This window comes from Cibotium barometz, chromosome 48 (genome assembly GCF_041138505.1).
Source record: "Cibotium barometz isolate CiBa-2024 chromosome 48, ASM4113850v1, whole genome shotgun sequence".
In the NCBI taxonomy this organism is placed as follows: domain Eukaryota; kingdom Viridiplantae; phylum Streptophyta; class Polypodiopsida; order Cyatheales; family Cibotiaceae; genus Cibotium; species Cibotium barometz.
In genome coordinates this window covers 46,380,074-46,392,179 of record NC_141093.1, presented here as the reverse complement: position 1 = coordinate 46,392,179, position 12,106 = coordinate 46,380,074, and the positions used below count along the sequence as shown (strand labels likewise).

Genomic DNA, 12,106 nt, shown 5'->3' with positions numbered 1-12,106 from the left:
GTGGGAAGGCCACAGTAGTAACAGGCTGAGCAGCGTGAAGATGTACCAGAAAACCACTAGTTGCACTCGACACAGGACCACCTGGGTCAGCTGCTATACCCGAAACAAGAGGCGGGTCAGCAGCCTAAACATGTACCAAAAGAGTGCCAGTTGCATCTGAAACACGAGAGTCCTCAAGTCCAACAAGACTAGTGGAAGAAAAAGGGTGTGGCCCCTCTTGATGAACAGGAGGTGGAGGGACCACTTTGACACGAACCCACCTAGAAGTGGGAGGATGTGTCGGCCTAGCAACAGGAATTGGAGGTGCTCTTGGCCTCTTCTTCTTCTGTGGGCAATCCCTGGCAAAGTGCCCAAAGGTCCTACAAATCCTGCATCGATCCTGGGCGAGCAGCAGCAGCCGACCCAACAAAGTTTAAGTACATAGACAAATATAATTTGTGCATCATAGATGAAAATAATTGTGCACGTGGAGAAAATGGTATTAAAAACTAGTAGGTCTTTGTGAGAGACAAATATACTAGTATTGTCAAAAATACACGGCCTAGCGGAATAGAAACTGAACAAAGAATAAAGAGTACTCGGCAAACTGGGGAGAACATGATTTTCTTTCATTACTCAAAGTAATACAAATGATGCCTCCCTTCACCCGTGTGCTTCCACAGTGGAGCTTAGATGGCGATCTAGTCAGATGCTAGATGAAGGGCTATTCGTTGGATCACTTAATACCAGAGGACTAGGGAGGTGGCCTCTTTATAGCCTAAGGTCGGCAAAGGCGGTGGTTGGTGGGGACCGACTAGCCGGACAGACTAATCGCCCATAGAATATTCAAGGAACATTATTATACCTTCGCCTCAGGGGCTCCTGCTCCCAAACCCCCGCTAGTTGGCTTCCCAACCCCAATGAGAGCAAGGGGCTCCACACATATTGAGACCATGTGCCTCGTTGTGCTACCAGCTTACTTGCCCTACCTAACCCATAGGCTAGATCCACGTAGGTCACCTTTCTACCATCAACAGTCTCATGGTAGGCCTCATTTGACATGCAAGTCAAGATCCATCCAATGTACGGGCTCACACCTAGCTTCTCCTCATAACGGGGGCCTTACAACTTTAAGCACCATGAACCACTCGAGGTATGTCACGAGGGTGGGGCATTGAGCATATCTAGCACCCCCCCCCCCTGAATGTCCACCCGTAGGTGAACTACTTTCTCGGCCCAATGCCAAGTCTCTAAAGATAAGCTTGAAGCTGATCCTTCTCGAGTGCCTTGGTGAAGATGTCTGCTCCATTCTACTCTGTTGGACGGTAGACCATTTTCACTATCCCATCCTCGATCAACTCATGCACATAGTGATATTGGATTTCTATATGTTTCGTGTGTACATGAAACACTGGATTTTTAGCAATGGCCATGTAACTCTGACTGTCACATCTCAGTACAGTTACCTCATCCTCTTGCACTCCAGATAAGGAGTGATGCTTGCTGTAAAGGGAACTGACATCTGCAGGTGAAAGCACTGTGTAGGAGGGTGCAAACTGAGGGAAAATGAGGCTGAGATCTGCTGCGTGGAAAAGCTGGAATGCTGCATGGAAGAAGGCTCAGATCTGCTGGAGATCATACTGAGAGGGGGAACTGGATTAGGCATGGAGAAAGAAGGGGGATTTGCTGCAAGCAAGTTCAGATATGTGTCCAGAGGCAAGGAGAGAACTGCTGCAGGTATAGCTGAATAAGTAAAGAGTTAAAGCATATGTGAAGCAGAATCTAGGCAAGCAGCAGCAAGCTGTAGCACTCATGTAGCATCAAGATCTGCAACTTGGAAAATGGCAGGTCATGATCAGACTTGTTTGAAAGTGCCATAAACTGGCGATGCAGCCATAATGACATTTTGCAGATTTGATGTTGCACTTTCTGCAAGTGCCTAGTTTCAGACTTCTGTACCAGTGGCTGGCCGACAAGGAGAAGGACGGAGAATGAAGGGTCCCAAAATGACAAAACATCCAATGACACCACCTCCTAGACTCTAGTAAAATGAACATGAATAAATAACCCAACTGTGCATCAGTGTAAAAGCTACATGTGCATGTAATCACAAAGGCATTCCATCTGCAAAGTTTCCATCTATGTCTGTATTAAGACTCCCTTTTTTAGGAGAGCCTCATTTTGGGAAACAAAACTTATTTTGATGTCATCTAGGGTATCGTGTATGATACAGTGGTATTTCATAAGGGTTCTTGTTCCCATTTCCAAGGAATCAGCATTTCTGAAATGTAATTATGGGAAATGAATGGGTAATTTCAGGAATGCAAGGATGTGATTAACTGAGTGTAATACTGGTATTTATTGCGTAGATTTATTTGATGTGACAGGGTGTTGCTTTGAGGGGCTTGTTCATAATCGACAAGTCTGGAATCATTCAATATGTAACTGTCAATAACTTAGCATTTGGAAGGAGTGTGGATGAAACTTTGAGGACTCTACAAGTGAGTATTGGAGGTTGAAGATACTTTCCACTTTATATTTTGTAAATGTGTTTTACAGGAAATGGTGTGTGAGAGTTCTGTTTCATTCAAAACTATACCTTTTTTAGGACGGATGATGGTCAGTTGATCTACTTTACTTCTTTGTTATAGCGTTCCATAATGTGTATGCTGGCTTATATAGATCTTTAAAAAAACTTCAGTGTCCCTTGTGCCATTTTTAATAACTGACAGTCATTGTTCTTCCTTAGTGAGATTTGTATATTTTGAGCTGGCTCTGCTGTGTTCAGGCAATCCAGTATGTGCAGCAATACCCCGATCAGGTCTGCCCTGCTGGTTGGAAGCCTGGAGACCATAGTCACCAGGGAACGGGAACGGATATGGGAACGAGGGGCCAATCCGGAACGGGAACGGGACCCCTTGCAATCCGGAACGGGATCCGGAACGACACGTTATCATATTTCAATACACATGAGTAGACAAATATACAATTAAAAGCAGGGGAGGCAAAAAGAGACAAATATACAATTGAAAGTAGACAAAAAGAGACAAGAATTTGATAGCAAACTCAATGACCTTGTTCATATTTAGAAAACCAGAAGTACAATAGCTTGTACAATGTACAGCCACATAGTGAAAGCTAGATAGCTAAGAACAAAGAAACCTAAAGTCCTAGGTGATATCAAATAGGTGCAAAGATGTCAGCTAGATCATCCATAGATGCATCATGCATCGATGCAGGTGGAGGTTGTGGAGGTGGAGGTGGAGGGTCGTCATCATCCGACTCAGACTGTGGCTCCATATCTATGAAGCTCTCATGGTCAAAGTCACCACTAGCAACCTGGGCTAATAGTCGCAAGTTGGCTGACACATACACAAGGTCATTTGTTCTGGTAGTGAGTAGCCGATTTCTCTTCTTCGAGGCAACATGGCTAAAAACACTCCATAGTTGCTCAATTGGAGAAGAACTTGCATTCTGACTGAGAATGCGCATTGCAAGCCGTTGTAGCTCTGGAGTACCCGATCCGTAGTTCTCCCACCAAAGAGCACCTCCCATAAGTGTCCTATCTTGTTGGGCATCTGCTGAACCAAAATTACCTGTCTTTGCTCTGTACTTTTCCAAATCAATTCTAATCTTGCTTCTCATCATAGCATCAGGCACCAATCTGGCAAGGATTTTGTCCCAGCCATTTGTGACTTCTTCATCCGATTCCTGGCCTTTGCCTTGAAACTCTGGATCAATCACAAATGCAGCTGCATGCATTGGTGAGTGATATCGGTCCCACCTTGCTTGACACAAACTTTGAAGTTCTGCCTTCTTTGTTGTGTCGGGCTCCAAAGAAAGGATACGCTCCACCATCTTGTCCATGCCCTCATAAACTTTGCCAATGCAAGGTTTTTTCCCATCCACCATACGCAGCATGTAGATAATGGGCTTCGTAATGTTGACAACATGCTCAATCTTCACCCACAAAGGAGCATCCATGATGTGGGTGTACAAGTTGTTCCTTGTGTGCTACGGGCAGTGGGCCACGTGCTCCACTCATCACTCACTACAAGCTGCTTGAGAATGTTATGGAGTGCAACTAGCCTCTCTAGCATAATAAATGCAAAACGAGTTTCCGAATATTTTTTAAGATCCAAGTTTGGGGATCTTTTCCTAAACTCGGAGAGGCTAAATGTGTGCCGAGTGATGAATGAAACTATGTCTTTTCCCTTTGCTATGCATGGTGCTACCCATGAAAGACCATCAATGTCTTTCAGAAGATTATTCAAGCCATGTGCAATGCATGGAGTGAATGTGATGTGTGGATACCTTGCCAAAAGAAGGTCGCTTGCAGCTCGATTTGAGGCCTCCCCATCACCAATGACCTGGATCACATCTTGAGGACGACCCACTTGCTCAATTGCCTCTGCCCATTCCTCCACGATGACGTCGGCATACTTGCCCGTTGGAGAGGCATCATGGGAAGACACAAAAAATGTGTTCCCTCGAGAGTATGCGATGATGCCATGGATGGAGCGAGATTGGCTATCACTCCATCCATCACTAATGATGGAGACACCGTTGCGTTGCCACCCTTCCTTGACGTTTTGCATGGCTTGCTCAACAGCTTCCTTTTCCTTTGCCAAAAGCGTGGTTCGAAGGCTCTCCGAAGAAGGGGGAGTGTAGGTTGGTCCAAATTCAGCAATGAGACGAACCATTTCCCGAAAATAAGGGGACCTTGCCACATTGAAAGCAATGTGGTCATGGTAGAAGAACCTTGCAATAGCTGCATCCACGGCTTCTCGTTTGCGTGGATTCCAAGAACCCGCAAGAGTTCTTTGCGTGCCTTTGGGGGGTGGCGGTTGATGCACGGAAGAAGAGCCTACGGATGTGGAGAAGTTGCTTGAAGGAGTTGTAAAGAATGATGGGTTCGCAGCCATAGCTCTTGGAGGAGGAGCACGAAAAATCACTTCATTATGCCTAGCTTCTAGCTCTCTCTTTTTCTCAGCTGAGATTGACAAGCATGGTTGGATTTCTTGTCCCGGCTCATGGATTAGGTGACCTCGAACTCGGTTGACTCCCCCATGTTTGGTGCTGCCACAATAGCGACATTTCCACTTCCTAGCTCCTCCGCCTTGATTGGCCTCAAGAATATCCACCTCATCCCACCATGACCATGCTTCGTTCTTCTTGGCTCTCTTGGTTCCCTTAGGAGGCATTATATGAGAGAGAGAGAGAGAGAGAGAGAGAGAGAGAGAGAGATTGTACTTGGCTATGAGAGAGAGATTGTACTTGGCTATGAGAGAGAGAAAGCTGTCTTGGTTCCCTTAGGAGGCATTATATGAGAGAGAGAGAGAGAGAGAGAGATTGTACTTGGCTATGAGAGAGAGAGATTGTACTTGGCTATGCACACTGTACTTGCAGCTGCACTGTGCAGGATTTTATAAGTTCTCAGAAAGGTACGTTTTTTTTTTAACGTTGATATTGACGTTTTTTTTTTGAACGTTGCAGGGCAGCCTGCAGGTCGTCTTTCAACGTTTTTTTTTAACGTTGCATAATCTTTTCGTTTTTTGTTTTGTTTTTTTTTTAGGGGTCGGCGGCGGCGCTCAACGCAGGTATCCGTTTTTTTTTTAAATAAAACGGGTGCCCAACGTTTTGGGCACCCTTTAAAAAAGGCCCAAATTTTGGGCCTTTTTTAAAGGGTGCCCAAAACGTTGGGCACCCTTTAAAAAAGGCCCAAACGTTGGGCACCCTTTGAAAAAGGCCCAAAGGCCCAAATTTTGGGCCTTTTTTAAAGGGTGCCCAAAATGTTGGGCACCTGTTTTATTAAAAAAAAAAACGGATACGCTGCCGGCTGCCAAATCTGGGGAAAAAAAAATCGTTAACGCTGCCGTTTCGCGAATCAGGGAAAAAAAATAAAAAAAACGTTGCTCCACGTTCCACCGTTCCCAAGGTGGCTTCCTCCACGTTCCCCCGTTCCGCACCAGTGGAACGGCGTTCCCATGTGACTATGCTGGAGACAGATCAATGACTTCTGACCCCAAGCTTAGCAAAATATATTATTAGGGAATATATTTTTGTTATGTTTACTTGACTCAAAACATTGCCAAGTGTATGGGGTATGAAGACAAAACAAGAATTGTTGGTGTTTTTGGTTGACATGAAGTTGATGAATGTTTCCTACCAATTGCTACAATGTTGTGTACATGATTTTTTGTAAATTTTGAAGTGATTGTTACAAATGCCAAAACATATCAGGCTTACAAAGAAGGTTGTGAAGACATGAACAATCTAGTTGAAAAATATATTCTTCGTTCCACATAAGCTATAACTCTGTAACCAGCGATAACCACTAAGCTTGCTGCAAGCGAGCTAGGTGATCCAATAGTTTCAACAACATCATTAAGGTAGGTGCCAGCCTTCATTATGGCTGAATCTGCCCTGCATCTCCGGAGTGCGGACAGAAACGCAGTGCACAAACATCTATATTCAGCTACTTGACAATGTGGTTGCATTCACCCTGGGATAAGTGGACGGAGCAGTATTCTTATTACGGTGTTGCAGTGACTGTTAGCTGGTGTATTTGATTTAGGAAGACAGTAACTGGTACTGCAATCTCAAGATCGTAACATGTCTGGAACACATTGGGAGGCATTGTATGGCACATGAATCAGTTCAACGACATTACAATGTAATACTAGAAATCACCTCCCAGGCTGATCCAGCCAAAGAAGGTAGAGAATCCAGTGCTAGGACGGGAATCTGAAATAAATCTTGCAATCCATAATGCTCAACTCTGTGGGACCACGTCTCAAGTGTCTCTGCATGAAGAAACCCCCATCCCTAGGCTCGGCCTCATATAAGGAAAAGGCTCTAGAGGCTCTGCCCCATAAAGATGCACCCGGGGTCATGATAAAGGAGTCGGATGAGACGAATGAAAACAATCTAAAAATACCGGTCCTGCATTGTGATAGCTCTACAAACAATGTTTGTAGGACTCTTCTGCGAGCTTACTCCTCAAACATAGTGAGGGTTTGCCCATCTAGTGATGCCAAGAGCCAACTGGAATCCCTCTATGAATTGTGAGCAAGAGAGTAGGAAACTTTCCTGAAGTCCCCAAAAATGAGTTCAGAAGAAAACCAAGAGCTGCTCTGTGATCCCCTAAGCCCGACAATGATGAAAATCAGTAGGCTGATGGTAAACACTCCTCTGTTGAATCATGTAACCGTCGAGTACTAAAAGAAGGGAACTGACAAGTCTACACCCTAAGGAGCTGGCTATGATCACTCACCTAGGTCCCAGTGCAACTGAGAGAGAGGTCTACCTTGATAAATCCATAACCTCCATCTAGGCTTCTCAGTAACAACAAGACAAGAAGGATCAAGGGACCAAACTTTCCCTAAATAGTCTAGGACTATGATCCTTTACCATGCCAAATCCTGATGGTCCTAGAAATGTAGAGGTTATGAAGGGGGCAGTCTGTGAGATGTATCTACATAAAAATAAATCAAAGGTGCAAGAACCAGTCTCACTTCACAACAAATGCCGACCTCATGATGCATTCTGACCAAACTGGGGTAGGAGGATCCACTTGAACCTCCATAAGTCTCTCTCTCCATAATTGGAGAATGGCTCTCATAATCTGAAGTCTATGGCAGAGGTCCAAATCTACCAATAATATCCTCCTTTGTAATCTCATGTTCTCCCTTGAACCAATCACCAATAGAGCATAAGCCGTGAGAATGCCACTGTGCTAATTTGGATCTCTGCTCACCTCCTAAAACCACACCTTGATACCGAATCAAAGTGTTGTGAAAGATAGGCTAACGGGCAATCTCCTCCACAGAGGAAGGCACTGCACGAATAAGAGACTGGTGGAAGAGATCCAAGATCTGAATGAGCCTTTTCACTAAAGGTGAAGAAGGCTCACAATGATAATCCGCCAAGAAGATCCAACTGATGCTCCATGTCCACTAGCCCGCCGCTGAAGGAGTACACTGGTGGATACCATGAAGAAGAAATTGCTTCCATGGATGATCTCCCAAAGTCAAGCCTCTAACAAGAAGCTTAACTAGGATAGGTCTACTCCAACTGTCATAGGGATGTGATTTTTTATTGTGTACTTTTAAACTCTAAAGTAATTGAATTTATTCCCGCGTGAATATTGTGGACTCTTGTGTAAATAGGAATTCCGGGAGCAACTAATGTTCAACCGGACTCAGGAAATCAGCTCTTGTTAGCACAGGAATTCCGAGAGCACTTGTGCATGCATGCTGTCACCATTTATTGATATCCCAAGGTTAATAAAGTGGTTTGACCAAGTTTTGACTAAGTTTGACTTTAGTCAAAGGATATTTTTAATGGTCGAAGTAATGTTGACTTTTAATTAATGATTTAATTAAAGTCAGAGAACTCGGAGGATTCCGAAAGACTTAAAGGATTCTAAGTATTAAAAGGGGAGGATTTCCAACAAGCACATTTAATGTGCTAGTGACCCGGTCAAAGTCAAAGTGACCCAGTCAAAGTTTAAAAATGATTTGGAGGATTCCCAGAGTGGGGCATTGGACCCAAGTGGATTAAATTCCAGAAAATCCAGAAGAAAAAGGAATGGGACCCGGACCCAAGTGGTTTGATTCCAGAAATCCGGAGAGGAAAATAAAAAGGGGGGACTGGACCCTAGTGGTTGAAATTCTAGGAAATCCAGAAGAACAAGAATGGGGCCCGACTCAAGTGGTTAAATCCAGAAATCCGGAAAAGTTAATGGGAACCGGCCCAAGGGATTGATGTTAAATCATCGAGAAACTCGGTGTGACTTCGGTCAAAGGAATTGACCTCGGTCAAAGGTCTTTGACCTCAGCCAAAGAGGTTTGACCTTGGTCAAAGTAGGTTGACTTTGGATCAACCAAGTATATATTATTATGTGTACACATATATGTGTGTGGGGACGCCCACTGTGACTAGGATTAGTCAAGTTTATTATTTTTAATGATGCATGCAAGGCTAACAATTAATGTGCGCTTGGATGGTGCCATTAGTATTGTTACAGGTACCCAGGGTGAAATTAAAAAGGATTTTAAAGAGCGGGACCCTCGCACCGGCTTGCCAAGGCTCATATGACCGAGCGCGCGCAAGTAGCTTCCAATGTGTGTGCGGCAGCTAGCTAGGTGGCTTGTACCTAGCAGATAGCGACTATTGTGTAGGCACATGGCCAGTTACTATTTTTAGAGGGTTGGGATAAGTCTCACCTCTTGAAATGATTCTAGTTAGTTCTCAGTTCTTAGATTTTAGTTACAGCTAGTTAGTTCTCAGTTCTTAGATTTTAGTTACAGCTGCTTCTACAGAAAATTGTAAGTTACTTTTCTTGCAATAATAATATCAAACCTGCAAGGGGGGATCCAGGAAAGCAGTTGCCCTGGATCCTAGTTGGTGTGTGGCCCAGTTCTCACATGTATGAAATGCAGGAAGCCATGAAAAAGAGCAGGAAATGAAAAAAAAAAATTGAGTCGTGCTGCTATCTCTGATAATTTCTGCCTGTGTAATCAAGAATTGGAATGGACTTTATGGTTTTAGTGGTATCAGAGCTCAGCCTCATGGTTCCCCCGAATCATGACGGTCTTGGAAGCGCCCTGAGCAAAGACTCTGTTTGACATCGATGGAAAAAAAATTTGTGCAGAAGTAATATGCCCAGCAGGATGCAGGCGTAGGACACGAATTTGTTACTGGGGGCAGATGCCTTGAAGAAAACTGACGAACAGTTGAGAGAGAGGAAAATTGTAATCGCGATCGTCGAATAAGTGGTAAATTGATTGCAGCCTTAGTGCTATTAGTCAAGGGAAAAGCGGCGTAAAATAAACGCGACGCTGAATCTGTGAATAACAGAAGAACAAGGAACTGATCCTTGACGCCAAGCTTCATACCCCTTTGGAAAATTATGTAACGACCTGAAGCAAGGATAAATTTAAGGCCCAAAAATGCTAACTGTCGTCTAGAAAAGAATTGACGGGAAGGAGTCCCAAATTGAGGACGGACGCGACAGATGCTAAAGAATGTTCCGCCGCAGTTAACGTCGCGATGTGGAAAGCTTGCTGAAGTCCTTGCGATCAATTAATTATGGCTTGAGGCTTACGCAAGTATCTTTGTTCCCCTACCAAAGTGGCAGGCGCAACTGTTTCTATTGCGCGATGGGCTAGAAATACTACGACCGGGCAGATATAACCTTATGCTCACTTATACATCAGAAGTGAATCGCGAGTGCAGTCGCGATACAGGGGAATAAACAGAGAAGTAACTAACGATGTCGGTATTCAGAAATTCCTGATAAAGGATGAATTAAAACGGCTGCGAAGTCTATGTTGGCTGTACTCGTGTGGAGATGCGAAGACAGCAGAAGTGGTGAACTGTGAAAATTCGCGACAGAGGCCTGAAAAGAAATATTGATTAAGAAAAAGCGACGGGCATTTGGCCGCCCTGATAAAATACAGTAGCGTGATGCACTGTTGTCAACATTAAATGAAAAGAAGACTGCAAACTGATTCATAGTGACGCAGGAAAAAAAAAAAAGTGATAAGTCTCAATCTACTGGTGACTGTGTAAGACGGAGAATGCATTGTGAGTAAATGCCGCACAGTTATGACAGTTGTGTCCTTGAAACAGCAGGAATAATTCGAGTGGTTGTGCAAACAATGCGCAAGTGAAAGCAAGCTCTTCGATCGCGATCTGCCGGAGGGGAGAGATCCGTTGGTGGCATCGTTTGGGGAGCTGCTGTTTGATTTTGTTCCGACGATTGGTGGGCTTTCTCTTGCGGCTGCTCCGGACTTCAAGAAGGCCCCCGGTGGAGCGCCAGCAAACGTTGCTGTGGGCATCGCTAAGCTTGGTGGGCGGTCTGCCTTCATTGGCAAGAGGAGAGGGAAGGTAGGGGAGCTCACTCGACGCCCTCAAGCTCTCTGAGGAGACGCCCTCAAGCTGCTGAAGTTCTCTGAGGAGACGCCCTCTTTATGCAAGCCGTCAAGCAGGTTTAGGGAGATTGGATCGATCGCTGAGCTCAAAGGTGTCTGGCTCAAAGGAGTTCTCCTTTGGTACGACCGCTGTGCAGCAATCAAGGTTTTTGCAAACTGCGGTTTTCCCTGTCCTTTGCTGTGTCTGTTTTTATTGCATGTTTCTTTCATTTGGGTCTAGCTCGGGCTGGAAGTGGATAAGGAGTCCCATATGTCGTTGATCAAGGATCAGACGGGGCCGAGACCCACTCTGACTCTCAGAGACATGGAAGGCTCAGTAGCAGGGCTGGTCCAAGCCTTCTCATCTGGAGAATATTTAAGGAAACCAATAGGGTCGTGGCCCCCGCTCAGCTCCAAAGATAAAGGGCCATGGACGAATGTCACTGAAATGGATCTGAGACTCCAGCTAGAGGAAGCCCATCGCCAAATACACGTCCTCAACAGCCAGCTAGGAGAAGCAAATGTTCACAAGGAAACTCAAATACTCCCTGAGGATATCATGGAGCAAGATACCAATCACCTCACCAACGTAGGCTCCACTACTGTAAAAGTTGATCTCCCTCTAGATCTACTTCGGGATGTGGAGGCGGACTACTCAGGAAGATGTCTTATTGGCCTACTATTCGGCCCTAGACCTCCGGTGGACCACTTTAAAAAATGGATGGAAGATACGTGGAGGCCATTGGACATAGAAATTGAAGCTGTCCAAATCCTACCTAAAGGGTACTACCTTTTCCTATTCAAAAATAGATCAATGGCTCTCAAAATTCTGGGAGCAGGCCAATGGATGTACAGGAATGCACCCTTTTGCTTTTTCAGGTGGACAAAAGAGTTCTCAGCAAGTGGGCCTAAGCTCTCCACTTGCCCGGTTTGGATTGAGCTTCCGGATCTGCCTTACCACATGTACCCATGGACTGACAGAATTGCAGGCTCCCTTGGAAGGGTTCTTGGTCACAGACCGAAGTCATTTATCAACCCATCTTGGCACCCTCAAGTGCTGGTTGAGATAGACCTGGACAAGCCCTTAAAGGAGTCCATCTCTATCAATTGTGGAGAATTCAGTATAGAGCAAAAAGTTCTTTATAAGCATCTCCCGAATGCATGCTTCCATTGTGGAATGAAAGGGCATGTCATCAAAGAATGTCCCT

At 44.9% G+C, this 12,106-nt stretch overlaps 1 protein-coding gene and 1 non-coding gene across 2 annotated transcripts in view; both read left to right on the top strand.

Annotated features, from left to right (window-relative positions):
* Positions 1-6,030, top strand: part of LOC147611227 (2-cysteine peroxiredoxin, chloroplastic-like) — a 39,850-nt gene extending 33,820 nt beyond the window's left edge. Inside the window, exons 6-8 of the mRNA XM_086785358.1 lie at positions 2,367-2,480; positions 2,768-2,834; positions 5,984-6,030. Coding sequence (XP_086641484.1) covers positions 2,367-2,480; positions 2,768-2,834; positions 5,984-6,030 — 228 coding nt within the window. The remainder of the gene's footprint in view (positions 1-2,366; positions 2,481-2,767; positions 2,835-5,983) is intronic.
* On the top strand, positions 5,650-5,775 carry LOC147611228 (small nucleolar RNA SNORA11). Its single transcript, XR_015263993.1, has one exon. It is a non-coding gene; the product is annotated as a small nucleolar RNA SNORA11 (small nucleolar RNA).
* Positions 6,031-12,106: the final 6,076 nt, after the last annotated feature.